Source organism: Uranotaenia lowii, chromosome 1 (genome assembly GCF_029784155.1).
Source record: "Uranotaenia lowii strain MFRU-FL chromosome 1, ASM2978415v1, whole genome shotgun sequence".
Taxonomy (NCBI): domain Eukaryota; kingdom Metazoa; phylum Arthropoda; class Insecta; order Diptera; family Culicidae; genus Uranotaenia; species Uranotaenia lowii.
In genome coordinates, this window is record NC_073691.1 from 10,324,293 (window position 1) to 10,340,935 (window position 16,643).

Consider the following 16,643-nt stretch of genomic DNA (forward strand, 5'->3'; position numbering starts at 1 on the left):
TGAAATCGATAATATCGTAAATGTCGCTGATGAAAAAAAACAACACATTTAATAAATTTAAAGTAATAACTATTAAAAAAAACTATTAATAATTAATAAAAAAAAACACACACACAGATAAATAATTATAATAAATTATTTAAGATATGAAAAAACTTCTATATGTAATAATTATTAAAAAATTAAAATAAAAAATAAACTATTATTTAAAAAGAAGGTGTCTCAAGTGTTACTGGAAAGAAATATTCTTGGTAAATGATGCTGGTTTTAAGTGAATTCGTAACAAGGGCAAACCCTGTGGTAGCGGTTCAAAATATGCCAAACTTTAAAAAAATCAAGTTGATTGAGAAGACAGCTCGGAAAACTAAAAAACAGTGAGCAAAGAAGCAGATCGGTGGGAATTTTAAGTGTGCTTAAGTTTAGAGAACAAATTGAAAAAAAAAAAAACAACGAATTGAGCCGAGACTAGTGTGATAATTTCAAGTTTGCTGAGAGGATAACATGAAATATAATCGAGAGAGCAGTTCAATCGTATTGGTGGAATGGAAATTCCAGATGAGATAGAGAACAGAAAGAACCTGAAATACTCTGGTTTAAACTCAGGTGGATTGAGAGAACAGTTTGCAAAGAGTAAAAATCAGTGAATCGAGTTTCAAGTGGGTTGAGGTGACAACTGGTTCAATCAATTATACATATTTGCAGTTGAAAGCCTAGAATCAATCATGCAATTGTAGTTAAATCCATCATATTTAAAATTGAATCAGTCATATCATTATAGTTGAATCTTGATTGCAGAAAGTTAATCAACAGTTTGTAGTTGCATCTGTTATATATATAGTTGAATGCAGAAAAATCAACTACACTCTGATGATTCAAATAACTAGTTCAAATGATTGAAACAACTAGTTGTCTTTTTTTCTCTGTGTTAAGAGAAGAAAAAAAAACAGTTCATTGTACTGAGATAGAATTGAGAGGACTGTTTTAAATGGTAAAAAGCGTTAGAAGTTTAAACATTTTGTTGAATATTTATGTGGATTGAGAGAATATCTTTAAAATGAAAAGTAAGAAAAAAAAACGAGTCGAGAGGACAACAGATACATTTGGTTAAAAAAACGGGACTGGTAAACAGGATTTTGAAGAAAAAATATTTGAGACATAAATTTTGCTAAAATCATCGATCTTTATTCCCCTGGAATAAAAAGACAAGTAATAAAATATTGAACTTAGCTCATATACTATTTAGATACGTAATGTGATTAATTTCTTAAGTAACAAGAAAACTATGAATACTTATGCGCATTGCGATGCGCGTTTATCTTCCAATTGGCTCCTAAAACGATCACTAATATCTATGTCATCAAATCGAAAAAACCTCATCGAACAATCACACAAGAAGTCGTACGCTAAGATCTCGGAGATCGCAGCCCGCAGTCAATCGCGCTTGCGCTTACACTTTCTCTGTGAGCAAATGCTCTTGATCGTCCGGATTCAGTTTGATAACCTTCTGCTTGGCGGCCTGGGCCGGGTCGTATCCATACAGAAAAATGGACCCGATCACCAACCCGGCTCCGACCGTGAACTGCAACGTCAAATTGAATTCGAACAGGTACATCGAGGCCACACAGGAGATAATGATGGCCAGCGAGGTGGCGAAGCCCTTGAGAATGTTGTCGGCATATTTTACTACAACAGCCACGATCAGTCCACCGCCGGCCTGCAGCACAATCAGGTACCAGATGAAACCGTCGTAGCCAAAGAAGAACCCGTTGGCCGTTAGCCGAGATCCGTCGTTCACGAAGCAGGTCAACATTCCGAACGGCAAACTCAGCAGACTGAGCTGGATGTTTCGCATCCAAATTGAAATGTCGGCTCCCTTGAGCATCTTCTCGAAGTAGATTCCGGCAAACCCAGATAGGAAGCAGGCTCCGAGGGCGGCGCTAAAGCCGAGCAATCGGTTCTGGTTCGGTTCACCTGCAATGGATATGGAAGAGATGAATATTTTGAATAGGTATGCTATTAACGAATATTTGCAGAGCAAATTGATTTCTCAGAAAAGGCGTTATGTTACCCGGAAGATAACTTTCTAGAAGGTAGAATCTGCCGCTCCATGTTTTCAATTTTTGAACAACTTTTATGTAGTTATTATTTATTACTTTAATTAATCGGCCTTATCGGTGAAAAGTGATGTCCTTTTTAGTAGAGACATCTAGAGATTATGAAATTTTTATAGATGGATAGAAGGTTAGATGAAATGAAAGGTGAAAAAGAGCGGGTAGAATTTATTTAGAAGCATTATCACCACATATCAATTTTTTGTTCCTCACGGGCCAACTACTATGAAGTGGTAGATACAAATAGAGTTGCATTTACCACCACACATTAGTAGGCCAAGTGTGGTTCGCCCCACAAGATGAAAACTTGTAGTGCGAACGAACAAAAAGATGATATGTGATCGCTCAGATAAGCTTCCTTTAACCCAGAAACGCATCTATCGATGTATAGACTAAAGGAAGCTTATCTAAGTTTTGTTATCATCGCGTTTCTTACATCCGGGGTTGTTGCGCCCATGCTCGTCTCGTTCCTACCGGATTGGCAGCGAACACCTGTTTTGCAAGACAGTCGTTCGCCATTCTCGTAACATGTCCTGCCCAGCGTCTGGATACTGGGTTCGCCGTAGAGAAGTGTAGGAAGGTGATGGACGAAGAAAACGCCGTGCGGGCGGCAGTAGTGCAAAAAGGCATCTGACGGAACGTTGAAAATCACCGACAGCGGAAGAGGCAGCAAGTCCGAATTTTCCAGGATAAAAAGAGCCTCCTGGAGGAGGAGGAGCTCGAGGAGCTGGATCAGCTGCATCGTTCCCAAGAAACACAAAAGTTTTATCAGAAACTCAACGCATCCCGCAAAGGCTTCGTGCCGCAAGCCGAAATGTGCCGGGACAAGGACGGAGACATCCTGGAAGACAATCGTGAGGCGATAAAAAGGTGGAAGCAGCACTTCGATGAACACCTGGATGGCGCACATGCAGGAGACCAAGACGGTGGGGGAAGCTACATCGCCGGCGCGTAGCCAACGACGAAGAGGAGTCACTCCCAACTCCCAGCTGAATATCAACAACTCGGCTAGGAAGGACGGCATCGCAGCTGAACTTATCAAAATGGGCCAGGACAAGTTGGCCGATTACCTACACCGGTTGATGGTCCGGATCTGGGACACAGAACAGCTACCGAAGAAGTCGAAGGAGGGGGTAATATGCCCCATCTACAAGAAGGGCGGCAAATTGGGCTACCGAGCGATCACTGTCTCTATGCCGCCTACAAAGTGTTGTCCCGAATCCTACTCCGTCGCCTAACGCCACAAGCAAACAGATTCGTCATCAGGCCGGCTTCATGGAGGGACGGTCCACAATGAACCAGATCTCCACATTACGGCAAATCCTCCAAAAATGCCGTGAATACCTAGTCCCTACGCATCATCTATTCATCGACTTCAAAGATGCATACGACACGATCGGCCCTGACGAGCTATGCAAAATCATGGACGAGAAAGGCATTTCGGAGAACCTGACCAGAATGATCAAGTCGACGGTGGATAGAACGCAGTGCTGTATGCAGATTTCGGATGAATTGTCGAGTTCATTCGAATCGCGCGAGGGGCTTCGACAAGGCGATGGTCTATCCTGCACGATGTTCAACGTGGCGCTAGAAGGTGTTATTCGACGAGTGGTGGGCGAAATGCGGGGCACGATTTTAAACAGATTTAGTCAACAGATCATCTGCTGAAGTGGAAGAGATCTATCGCAAACTGAAACGCAAAGCAGGAAGCAAGTCCAGTAATAAGAAGGTCATGATCGGCGGCGGCGAGTTGGAGATAGTCGAAGACTTTGTCACTGGTGGCCGCAGAAAATGACACCAGCCATGAGATCCGGCGGCGAGTTATCAGCGGAAGTCGTACCTACTATGGACTCCGCAAGCAACTGCGGTCGAGAAGACTTAGCCCCTGTGTAACTGTACACAACGCGAATTAGACTGGTTTGTAAGCGTCAGATAACACTTCCATCGAGGTGGTAGAGATTGATCGCGGTTTAACGTAGCTTGTTCAAAAATCAGTAGTATATCGCAGTGAGTGACTAGTGTGTGTGAAGTTTTTCCTCAAAAATCCGCCTTCGAAGCAACGAACGACGTCAACAGCATGCAGCCAGGATGGTTTGTCATCTCACAACCAGAAAGCCAACTTGGATAGTCGATGCTTCCGGGTATTCACACGATCGTCAGCGACGCCCCGACGATACGACGAACGAAGAGCGATCGCGAAGCGAGAGCAACGAGCGAAACTTGCGGTTCAAGGCCGGTCAAATTGCGGCTTCCTGGTGTTGGCTCACTTTGATAAAAACCACCGCAGTGCACACACAAGCAACTAAAACGTTATAAGTGCAAATAACAGCCGCACACTGTGGCCTAGAGGATAGCGTTCAAGTCTTCTAAGCTAGAGGTCATGAGATCGAGTCTCGGTCACGGCATACATAGTACTGTTTCTGTGAGTTGGTGGTGTTAGCACTAGTAAGATGCTAGCCATCATATCATTGAAAGATGTACGCTTTAGTCTTAAGTAGAATTGATCTCTTCAAAGAAACATGAAGTTTCACTGAGATCCGATATGTGTGTGTTCGTTTTTAAAAAAAACAGCCAGACACCAGGTCAGCCAACCGCCGCTCATCCGTAATTTTGCTCTCGCCAAAAAGGACGCGCGCTAATGTCAGTGTCTCCCTTTGTTTTGGGGCACAATATAGAGTGGGCGGAATCCCTTTTCTTTCACCAATAGCGACGGGAATAACCGCCACAACCACGGTTAACCCACGATCGGAAGTACCGGTCGATTGTACATCCCCGAACCTTACGATTGACCCAAGACAGTGAACCACCCGTAACTTGAAAGGCCACTGTCTAACTAAACCAATCGAGATCGACGCTGTATTAGAGGAAAAGGGGCCGCCATCGTCATCGGTTAGTCCATTCGCTGACGCGTCTACAACGTCAGCCTTACCGACACTCCGTACCAGGATCGGCAGCATCCACAAGGGCTTGGCCCTCCAGGTATCGTGCCATATTTGTGATAATTGTACTGTGCAACAAAGAGTTAAATATACCATTGGTCGAGAAGTGCAATTTTGAGGTTTTTTTCTGAGTGCATTCTGGAAGCTCCCTGCATGCGATTTAGTTTGATAAGCCGCCCTAAGGTCTAGAAAGAGACTCTTTTACACGCTGGTGGGAGTGGTAGGTTTCATACTTACAGGTTGTCCACTACGGGCACGAGACGTGGATATTGCTCGAGGAGGACCTGCGCACACTCGGAGTATTCGAGCGACGAGTGTTAAGAACCATCTTTGGCGGCCTGCAGGAGAACGGAGTATGGAGGCGAAAGATGAACCACGAGCTCACGTGACTCTACGGCGAACCCAGCATCCAGACGCTGGGCAGAAGGCTGGAAGACTGTCCTGCAAAACAGGTGTTCGCTGCCAATCCGGTAGGAACGAGACGAGCAGGGGCGCAACGAGTGAGGGGGTTAGACCAAGTGGAGCATGATCTGGCGAATGTGGAATGCCCGAGTAGTCGGAGAACGATCGGCAGCAGAGCAATCTTGACGACCTTACTTAAGCTCCAAGATAGCAAATCTAAGTCAATGTTGAGAAGACCAAGTTGACGGAAGTTGACGCAGGAAATTCTTTCTTGTTTCATGTTAGCATGGCAGCAAGTGGAATGGGTATATCTTGGTAGTCGAAAAAAGCTTTATGGTAGATGTCCTTTCTACAAAGGTATCCAGGAGAGAAAGATTCGAATGGGTTTATTATAATCGCCTGTTATTGACATGTAATCTTAAAGTGAGAGCTTTTTGAGAAATCCATATACTGTGTGAAAAAGAAAGGCTACCGATTTGATCTGGAGACAAATAGCAAGATCTATCCACGCAGGTTCTCAGAAAGGGCCGAGAATTGTAGCAACAATTTCGTGTACATTTGTTACTCGAAAGATCACCTTCCAGTCAAACATACGTGATCAACGAAGGTCATTCGTAGAAGACATCATGCAGCATGATAATTTTTTACTATCGTGCTTTTTTTTTATTTGATCACGAGCGCGATTCATCAACCAATTTACCATCAAGTAGGTACATTCGAATGTCTTTTCGGTATGAACTTGTTTTGCTTACAAATGAAATAAATTTTACAAAAAAAGATTTTCAAATGCATATATGTAATATCTATAGTTAGATACTTACGGCGTGTTCGTAAACTGATTTTTTGGGTGATGCATCGATTTTTTTGGTAGATGTCAAATCGCCTTCAATATCACTTCGATAGAAAAAATCAATTTACGAACACACCGTTAATGTTAGCAATAGATGTGAAATAAGTGATTTTTATCATTAATTTAAAATAGCCAAAATTCGAGAATGACATTTTTCTTCATTAATCCGATTTTTTTAAAAAAAAAAGATAGATTCCAAGTTAGGATGTTCAATATTGAAATTGGGAGGACAGATACAATAAAGCCGAACAACTACTCACCTGGCATGCTCTGCTGGCGGGACGCGGCACTACCACCGTCGGTATCCGTTTGCGCAAGCTGAACACTGGCCACTCCGACGACCAGCAGCACCAGCGCAGCCCACTGGGTCGGCAGCAGTCTTTTGCGAAGGATTATTACGGCGAAGACGGCCGTCGTCAGAATTTTCAGTTGGTACGTCACCTGATACGTGGCCGCATCCAGATGCGATGCTGACACGTACAGCAGATTGTTCTGCAGGATGTACAGGAACGAGGGTACGCAAATCTTGAGCGTGTCCATCGGCTGCTTGACGATGGTGTTGTGGAGCGAAGCTCGGAAGCGTAGCCAATTTTTGCCCTCCTCCAGGAATACCAGGACCAGTGAGGTGCTCAGTTTGACCACCTCGGCCATCACCACGGCCGTCGAGCTAAGGAACATATCGCCGGGACGGGTTCGCGCGTAGCGCATGCTGAGCCCCAGGATCGCATTCTGGAGCGTAAGCGTTATCAGGCTGAGATATTTGAGATTACTGTTGACGTTTTCTGTTGGTAAAATTATTTTTATTTAGAATTTGTAAGACAAAAACAGACTTAAATACGATCGATACTCACTGTGTGCCATCTTTCGTCGGTTTGAACTGTTCTTCTGTGCCACGCAAATACCGGTTCTGATGAGAATGAAGACTTGCACAAAACAAGTTTTTCACCTTTCTCCTCTTTCGCTCTAGTTTCGTGAAATGAAAAAAGGGTTTTAAAAACTTCCTCAATAGGAAACGTAAGAATTCGCGAAGCGCTCAGTCAAAGTTCTTTCTGAGGAAGGTAATCTTTAGGTTTTGGCTGGCTTTAAGAGCCACAAAATTGAGGACCCCTTACCATTAGTAGTTTCCAACAGATCGCAAGTACTGATAACACCCACTCACTTCCTATGTGGTTAATTCAAAACTATCTCTTGGGGCTAGAGTTTTTCGAGTGTCCCACTTGAATATCGCTCGTCTTCTGCTTATGGTTTCGATTTTTTTATTTTTGACTACGTTGACAGAATTTCTTGGCACCAACACGCGAATCACTGCACTCCACTCGTACTCTTCTCTATCAGACAGCCAGCCAAATAATGCCAAAGGAATGAAAGGGTGCTTGACTGAAGATGAGTCGTGAACGAAGAGCATTTCCCCGACCATCATCTTCGTCAATGTTGTTGTTGTTGTTGTTGTATTTTTGTTTGATTGGCTTGAGTGTCAAAACTCATTATTCGCCAGAGTCATCTTCGTCAATGATTGTTGTTTGTTTTGCGCCGCAAAACTTCTTGGCAGTGGAGTTAGCCCTCTGTGCACTTAGAAAAATTTTAATAAACTGGTAAAAAGTAGCAAAGAAAGTAGAACTGACAGAATGGATAGAAAAAAGTTAACTCAACTTTATCTAAATTTTTAGATATTATATTATTTATGAGAAAATTTCAAATGTTCTTACGATTATGGTCGGAAACAATGGAATATTTTATATTTGCCCTTTCAATTTTTTCAAACAGATCAAACACGTTCAGCGAAATCATGCAGCGTGTTTCTTTAAAGTATTAAATTTTTGAGTAGAAACATCATCAAATAGAGTCAACTGGGGAGTATGACATTTGGCATAAAGCCATTTGGCATAAATGTCATTTTGTATAAATTCATCGGTTGAGTTGAGATTCAATTTTCGGACAAAGTTGAGAGTTTTCTTATCCTAAATTTTGCGGCATTGCCGTAAATATCGAGGATGCAGGGGGTGAGGCGACCAAAAGCCGCCGAGGCTCCCCAATCTGAGGTGGCCGCCGACCCGCCGTCGGAAGCGGCGGCCTTATTACATTGGTCTATAGGTCTATACTGAGGCCTCCTAGGTTTATGTGAAAGCTAGAGGTGATTCCCTAGTTCCGTCCGCCGCGCGATAGCGCGAAGAACAATATCCACTTCATGAAAGTTCGAACGCGCAGCGTGGAGGCTGTTGTTTTTTATTTGTTTGCATCGTGTTGGCTTTTGTAAAACAGCCATACACGCTAGAAATTATTAAACCATTTATGATGCAAAAATAACCATTTTTGACCTTTTCCCGGGAAATGTCATTTTATGAGTTCTCCATGAGAAGTCATAAAATGACTTCTAGGGGAGAAGTTCGAATATGGTTATTTTTCAACCGAATGGAATTTCTGCGGAGAATATGGAAAATGGTTATTTTTCAACCTTATTTGGAAGAGCAGTTTGTTTTGATGGACGAATTTAATGGAAATGGCAGGCAATGTTAATAAATGTTTATGAGTATCAATAGTTTATTTTCTATTTTGTGGTGCACAATTTATCCGATACATATTCGGAGAACATGACAATATAATTTTTATTAGGTTTTCAATATCTGTTCGCTAAACTATTTTTTCTTGCTGTGAACATGATATTATAATTATGATTATTACAATTATTGTAATAATTGATGCTTCAAGTCAATTTTGATTCAGCATCAGATCTTCCGCCGGAGATTACCAGACGATGCATTCATTGATTGCAGGAAAAGCCTTTGAGGTGAAACTGAACGAAGTTTTGGATCCGCCCAATCAGTGGAGCTGAAAAGGATGTCAAAGGTCATAATTCATAATTCTATTCTAAAATACTAGAAAGACTTACTGGTAGATTGTGTAAATATCTCCAGATCTGGAAAATGCCGCTCGGCTCTAATCTTGTCCACTGGGATCCACTCGGGTGCAGTTCCATAAAGGTTGATTTCCCGGGTCGTCAAATATCTGTTGCTGGCTGGGTGGTTTCACCGGATGATTGATTAACTCCGAGCTACTTTCCGTGTTCTTCGCGTGATTGGCCATGATTTTCGTTAGGCTGTTAGAACAAACACTTTTTAGAAATTTTATTCTTGAATTCCGGAGTAATAACAAAATAATAAACGAGCTACCTGCTCCACACAAAAAAACAAAATGTCAACTTTCAGTATTCAATAAAATTTTGGTTCGAGAGTTGAGGTTAAATTTTCTACCATTTTATGGTTAACGCTTTTAAACTTCGAATATGGTTAAAAATTCAATCATAATCTTTCTTAAAAAATAACCATATTGGCAGTTTTACAGGGAAACCCAGAAAATGGTTATTTTGTAAATATAAATGGTTATATAAAATCGAGCGTGTAAGGGGCCGTCCATAAATGATGTCACGCGTTAGGGGGGGAGAGGGGGTTTCGATTTTTGTGACAATTTGTGACATGGGGGGGAGGGGGGGTCAGCTTGAGCGTGACATCACTTATCATTACAAAAAAAAAACACAGCAAAACAATAACAAATAATTTTATCCTAAATTCAATAAAACTATACTTGCACCATTCATTTAATGAATAATAAAACTCACGTAATCACTTTTGGTAAATTTTATTAGCATTAGAAAGTTCACAAGAACACTTTCACTGCAACACTCAGGAAAGTCCTTCCCACTTAAATTGTGGCAAAACGTGAACAGGATTGCTTGGCTATTCTAACCTGTGGAGAAGATTTGGATTGCGAATGGATTGAAGAAGAGGAACTAGATTTGGATGGTTGGATAGACTAGATTTGGTCATTGATATGGAAACCCGAATAGCAAGGACCATGGTTTTAAAATAACTGAACAATGATATTCAATGTAACAATCAACTTCATCGTGGTATCTAAATATCTTTCAACCGCATTTAATTATGAAATCACCATAATTTTCTAAGTAACCGTGAAGTACATCGTTTATTCAAAATATTTCATAGTTGCCGAAAATGACAGAAGTACGGTATTATGATAATTTTCTTGTGATTATCATTGTTACCATGTACTTCATGGTAAAATGAAAATCCAAACGTTGTTAAACTTTGCTTTTTCTACACTTTAACAAATTAGCGTGTAGGAACAAATAATTGCGCGCCATTTTTTTCGCGGAACGATTTTCTCGCGATTGGAGAAATCTTTTTCAGTTAAAAGCTGCTGAATCCTGACAAGTTCTGGAATTTTTGGACGTCATGCCGAGTTGGAAGGCAATTGCTCCATCTGCGGTGGTGGTGGTAAGTACATTGCATGCATATTGATTAGAAAACTGACCAAACTCAAAAAATCATTTTTTTCCAGAAGCTGACAGAACTTCCGAAGCTCCACTTCAGACGAGGGAGCAAAATAACTCAACACTGCGAGAGGCTCGTGACACGGTGGCCAATAGATTCCGGGAGTGGCTATGAGATGCTGGTGTACAAAGCATTCCAGTCCACCGAATAATCACCGTGTGGTTAAATGTGTAAGTAAAATGTTGAGATTTTCTAAATAAATGTCATGAACAAATAAATACATTCGTTTTTTTAATTAAACAAATCTTTGAAAATGATGACATAATTAAAATCAAAAACAAAAATCCCACCATGATCAAAGAATTTTATTTCAGTGGGTGAACATTGAATATTATCGGGTTTTCATGGTTTTACCATGAAAAACTGGATGATGTTATAACCATGAACTTTATATTATTGGGCTTCCCACCCGAATAGCAAGGACCATGGTTTTAAAATAACTGAACAATGATATTCAATGTAACAATCAACTTCATCGTGGTATCTAAATATCTTTCAACCGCATTTAATTATGAAATCACCATAATTTTCTAAGTAACCGTGAAGTACATCGTTTATTCAAAATATTTCATAGTTGCCGAAAATGACAGAAGTACGGTATTATGATAATTTTCTTGTGATTATCATTGTTACCATGTACTTCATGGTAAAATGAAAATCCAAACGTTGTTAAACTTTGCTTTTTCTACACTTTAACAAATTAGCGTGTAGGAACAAATAATTGCGCGCCATTTTTTTCGCGGAACGATTTTCTCGCGATTGGAGAAATCTTTTTCAGTTAAAAGCTGCTGAATCCTGACAAGTTCTGGAATTTTTGGACGTCATGCCGAGTTGGAAGGCAATTGCTCCATCTGCGGTGGTGGTGGTAAGTACATTGCATGCATATTGATTAGAAAACTGACCAAACTCAAAAAATCATTTTTTTCCAGAAGCTGACAGAACTTCCGAAGCTCCACTTCAGACGAGGGAGCAAAATAACTCAACACTGCGAGAGGCTCGTGACACGGTGGCCAATAGATTCCGGGAGTGGCTATGAGATGCTGGTGTACAAAGCATTCCAGTCCACCGAATAATCACCGTGTGGTTAAATGTGTAAGTAAAATGTTGAGATTTTCTAAATAAATGTCATGAACAAATAAATACATTCGTTTTTTTAATTAAACAAATCTTTGAAAATGATGACATAATTAAAATCAAAAACAAAAATCCCACCATGATCAAAGAATTTTATTTCAGTGGGTGAACATTGAATATTATCGGGTTTTCATGGTTTTACCATGAAAAACTGGATGATGTTATAACCATGAACTTTATATTATTGGGCTTCCCAATGTATGGAAAATCGCCATTTTTTCATGGTCACGCTGCATAACAATACCCCTTTTTCATGGTTATTTTCGTCAAAACGATGAAATGTATGGTCGAAAAATATGAATTTCAATGTGCATTCACGGTATCGTGGACGATAATAAGCATTGTGTAGACCATAAAATTTATGGTTTGTGAATATGGAATTCATAGTTTTTTCATCGTACATTTCTATTCGGGCAATGTATGGAAAATCGCCATTTTTTTCATGGTCACGCTGCATAACAATACCCCTTTTTCATGGTTATTTTCGTCAAAACGATGAAATGTATGGTCGAAAAATATGAATTTCAATGTGCATTCACGGTATCGTGGACGATAATAAGCATTGTGTAGACCATAAAATTTATGGTTTGTGAATATGGAATTCATAGTTTTTTCATCGTACATTTCTATTCGGGAAGTCATCAACATAATCCTTGGACTCATGATTGAAATGTGTTTTAAGCAATGATTGAAGGCTTGTTAAAAGTGGTTAACCTTTTTTTTCAATTGAATAAAACTGATAAATTTTAAAAAAGCAAAATTTTTAATCAAATTTCTAAGAGTGGAAAATTTTACCCCAGGGGGGGGGCTTAGGAAAACGTGACGTAATACAAAAGGGGGGTTACTGAATTTGTGACAATATGTGACGGAGGGGGGAGGGGGGTTAAATTTTTTCCAAATTTTGCGTGACATCATTAATGGACAGCCCCTAAGTAAGGCGTTTACACCTAAGCTGGAACCGACTCCTTTTTGAAATTTAGTTAACACTTATAACATTCAAGCAAAAATGTGGAAATGTGCTGAAAGTCACATATGGGCCATTTTTGCTTAGAACGACAGACAGTCTTTCTAATATTTTTTTTGTTTGAAAGAACGTCGTTTTGAAAACGTTTTTATCAGTGTTATTTAAATTGCTCACTTTTCTCTAATGACTATTATATTAGGTTGTATACCTAAATTAAAATGGTTGATGGATCTGTACTTTTTACCTTATTTCTTTTACAAAAGAAGCATCATTACTTTTTCGGGTGCAGGATTACTGAACAGAGCTAACCACACGCTCCTTGTTTTAAACTCAAAATTAAGTAGTTTTGGTTCAAAACAGCACTTCAGTTGCAGCCCTCAACTTTGAGTAAGACTGAGCAAACGCAAAAACTAAGTTCTGACTGGCATACTCAAACCTAAGTTCGAAAGCGAGTTCCATTTTTTGAACTTTCTTTATGCACGCTCCTTGTTTTAAACTCAACATTAAGTAGTTTTGGTTCAAAACAGCACTTCAGTTGCAGCCCTCAACTTTGAGTAAGACTGAGCAAACGCAAAAACTAAGTTCTGACTGGCATACTCAAACCTAAGTTCGAAAGCGAGTTCCATTTTTTGAACTTTCTTTATGCCCTTATTCGTAGCTACCCAAAATGCAGTTCTCGCAGCCGAACTCGCTAAGTGCTTTCAGTTCAACACACGCGAGGAGGGTTCAATTTTTAGTTCATTAGATCGATCTCAGTTTTGCTCCTTCGCCGAAGGAAAAATGGGATTAGTTTGAGTTCGCAGTTCGAACTTCCTTTTGAACCATCGCAAGGAGGAAAAAAGGAACTCAACTTTAGTTCATACAATCGAACTATGATTTGACCACGGTCAAACAGCACTTCAGTGGCAGCCCTCAGCTTTGAGTTTGATTGGGCAATAGCGAAACTAAGTTCTGATAAGCATACTCAAAACTAAGTTCAAAAGCGAGTACCATTTTTTGAACCGTTTTTTATGCCCTTGTTCGTAGCTACCTGAAATGCGGCTCGGCAAAAATGACACGAATGGGATTAGTTTTGAGTTCGCAGTTCGAACTCCATTTTGAACAATCGCGAGGAGGAAAAAGGGTACTTAACTTTAAGTTCATAGAATCGAACTATGTTTTGAACCTCGGTCGTACTTAATTTTGAGTTTAAAAAAAGGAGCGTGTGCCTTTATTCGTAGCTACCCAAAATGCAGTTCTCGCAGCCGAACTCGCTAAGTGCTTTCAGCACAACACACGCGAGGAGGGTTCAATTTTTAGTTCATTAGATCGATCTCAGTTTTGCTCCTTCGCCGAAGGAAAAATGGGATTAGTTTGAGTTCGCAGTTCGAACTTCCTTTTGAACCATCGCAAGGAGGAAAAAAGGAACTCAACTTTAGTTCATACAATCGAACTATGGTTTGACCACGGTCAAACAGCACTTCAGTGGCAGCCCTCAGCTTTGAGTTTGATTGGGCAATAGCGAAACTAACCCGGATCGAAAAATCGGCCCAAAATCGGTAGGATTTCGAACCGTTCAACCCGAGAATCGGTTAGAATTCTGACGAGAAATCCAACCGATTTCCGACGAATTCAGTGCCCTGGTGAAACAACTTTCCTGACGACGATAAGTTTTTGCGAGTGAGCTGTCAAAACAACCTGGTCGTTTCAAGACGGAAATCGGTTAGATTTCCTACTAAAATCTAATGGTTTTCCGGTCAAAAATTGACGGTTTTCCGATCGAAATCGGACAAAAAATCCGAACGCTTTGCCCTGTTGTTTTTCTGCCCAAATGTCAATTTCTGTTCGGATTTCAAATTTTTGAAAATAAAACAATAAAATTATTTCTATGGATAGTTTAATATATTTTTTTTTTTTGCAATACACAATATTTCAGCTGCATTGCTATTATTGCTAATGTTGTTCACGGTAGCTAAACTCGAAGGAGGACCACTTGCGGTCCCACTGCTGCTGCTACTCATTCCACTGCATGCAGCAGCAGCTGCAGCGACTGCCCGGTGCTGCAACAAGATGGCCCTCAGCTGGAAGGCCAACGGTGTCTCGGAATGTTCTTCGTTGTGATTTTCATCGTGTTGCCGATGACAAGATTCGTGGCTGGTGAAAATAGCAGGTTTCTGATCTTCCGATCTACGACGGTTCATGGTGCTGGAACCTTCCAATGGCGATTGGAGATGACGATGGGTTGGGATGATTGTTTGGCCCTTGATGGAGCAACATCTGCTGAAGCAGTGACGATTGTGGTGGCACAACTTCGAGTTATGCTTCGAGCGTCTCGATGGGAAGCTGGTTTTCGGTTGTATCCTCAAATTTTGTTGGATCCGGTTCCAATTCACCCGAACCAGTCTAACTTGTTCTACCGGGTTCTCGACATTTGGAAGTCCTCCTCCAAGGTTATCTATTGAGTCAAGAAAGAAACAAGAACAAAACAAAAACAACACGCGTTACTATACTATGGTTAGGCTACGCTACCGAATCGGACTTACCCGTATCGAGGTGCAATCCAGTATCATGTCGATCACCTCCCGGCTAGGGTTACCTTGTGCAGGGAAGAGAGAACAGGAAAGGTCCTCCACGGAAAAGCATAGACGACAACGACAACTTTCATCCACAACAAGCGCTAAAGCTGAGGCTGCTGCTGATGGTTGTTCCATTTTCGCTCGATGATGGTTTCCTTCCACTGCAGCTCCAAACAAACGGAACCAGTTTCATGATACTGCTGCTCCTGCGGTTTCAAAAAAGATTTCAGCCGCGCACGCACGTACCTGCCGACCGAACCGATGAGAAAAAATAAATATTTGACGTACGTTTCGAATCGTTTTCGATCTTTCGATTGACAGTTTAGCCAGTGATGTCAACCTTCCAGATTTTGTCTGGATCTTCCAGACTTTTTGAACTTTCGTCAGTTGGCAGTTGGCATCTCTGGTCCCGCCAAGTAAAACTGACAGAATTCGAATCGAAACCGAACCGATTCGAACTGATCGATTTTGATTTCTGTCATTGTATGGCAGCGGAGAAATGGTCGGGAAAATCCAAGAGAATTCGAAGGGAAACCGGATAGATTCAAACTGACAACTAATAGTTTGACAGTAATCGGTCCGGTTGCGATGTTCGTTCCGATCCGGGAAGTTCTGACAAGCATACTCAAAACTAAGTTCAAAAGCGAGTACCATTTTTTGAACTGTTTTTTATGCCCTTTTTTTTTTTTTTTTTTTGTAAATCTTTATTTGAAACGGCTCATACCTTCAGGTTTTAAGGAGCCAAACTCGTTTTTTGTTTTTACAATATTTTGCTTAGCTTAACACTTTTATTTTAAAGAGAAAGAAGATAGGAAAGGGAAATATGAAAATAAAAAAGAATTATAGACGAAGATCGATAGCTTTTAGAAAAAGGTAGATTTCGAACATGTAGTCCAAATCTAGCACAGCTAGTACATCTCTCACTGGAACATTAGGTGGTTTTCCTCGGGCCCGAAGGGAGTCAATTAAATTCGTTCTGGCGACAAGATGGACCTCACACGACCAGACAATATGCTCGATGTCATGGTAACCTTGGCCGCAACTACACAAATTGCTGCCAGCAATGTCAAAACGATAGAGTACCGCGTCTAAGGAATAATGATTGGACATGAGACGGGAAAATATACAAATAAAATCCCGACTCAGATCCAATCTATTAAACCAGGGTTTAAGGCTTACCTTTTGTTTACAAAGACATGTGGTGTTGTCGAGTATCTAATAATGACTGTTTATTTACATAGAAATCATAGGGTAGTAAGAAGTAACATAACAGGGTGGTTCAAATACAACATCTTCCCTTTTCGAAAAAGTAATAACAATAATTATATGAAAAAGAAAAATT

General features: G+C 40.6%; 1 protein-coding gene and 1 long non-coding RNA gene across 3 annotated transcripts; both read right to left on the bottom strand.

Moving 5' to 3' along the window:
* Positions 1-1,178: 1,178 nt before the first annotated feature.
* LOC129739667 (UDP-N-acetylglucosamine transporter) lies at positions 1,179-7,724 on the bottom strand. Its single transcript, XM_055731154.1, has 4 exons — positions 7,415-7,724; positions 7,154-7,265; positions 6,563-7,084; positions 1,179-1,971 (listed from the first exon to the last, which is right to left on the bottom strand). Exons 2-4 carry the CDS (start codon positions 7,161-7,163, stop codon positions 1,448-1,450), a joined length of 1,056 nt encoding a protein of 351 aa, XP_055587129.1. The 5' UTR covers positions 7,164-7,265; positions 7,415-7,724; the 3' UTR covers positions 1,179-1,447.
* Positions 7,725-8,822: 1,098 nt separating this feature from the next.
* On the bottom strand, positions 8,823-9,547 carry LOC129740613 (uncharacterized). Of its 2 annotated transcripts, XR_008736305.1 has the most exons (3): positions 9,470-9,547; positions 9,190-9,396; positions 8,823-9,128 (listed from the first exon to the last, which is right to left on the bottom strand). It is a non-coding gene; the product is annotated as an uncharacterized LOC129740613 (long non-coding RNA). The 2 variants fall into 2 exon arrangements; XR_008736304.1 differs by having other exon boundaries at positions 9,190-9,507.
* Between the last annotated feature and the right edge of the window lie 7,096 nt (positions 9,548-16,643).

Bases quoted from the DNA above. Each gene is read 5' to 3' on its own strand.
- LOC129739667 (XM_055731154.1), bottom strand. The intron at 1,972-6,562 runs GTGAGTAGTTGT...TATCCATTGCAG, and splicing joins CCGCCAGCAGAGCATGCCAG to GTGAACCGAACCAGAACCGA.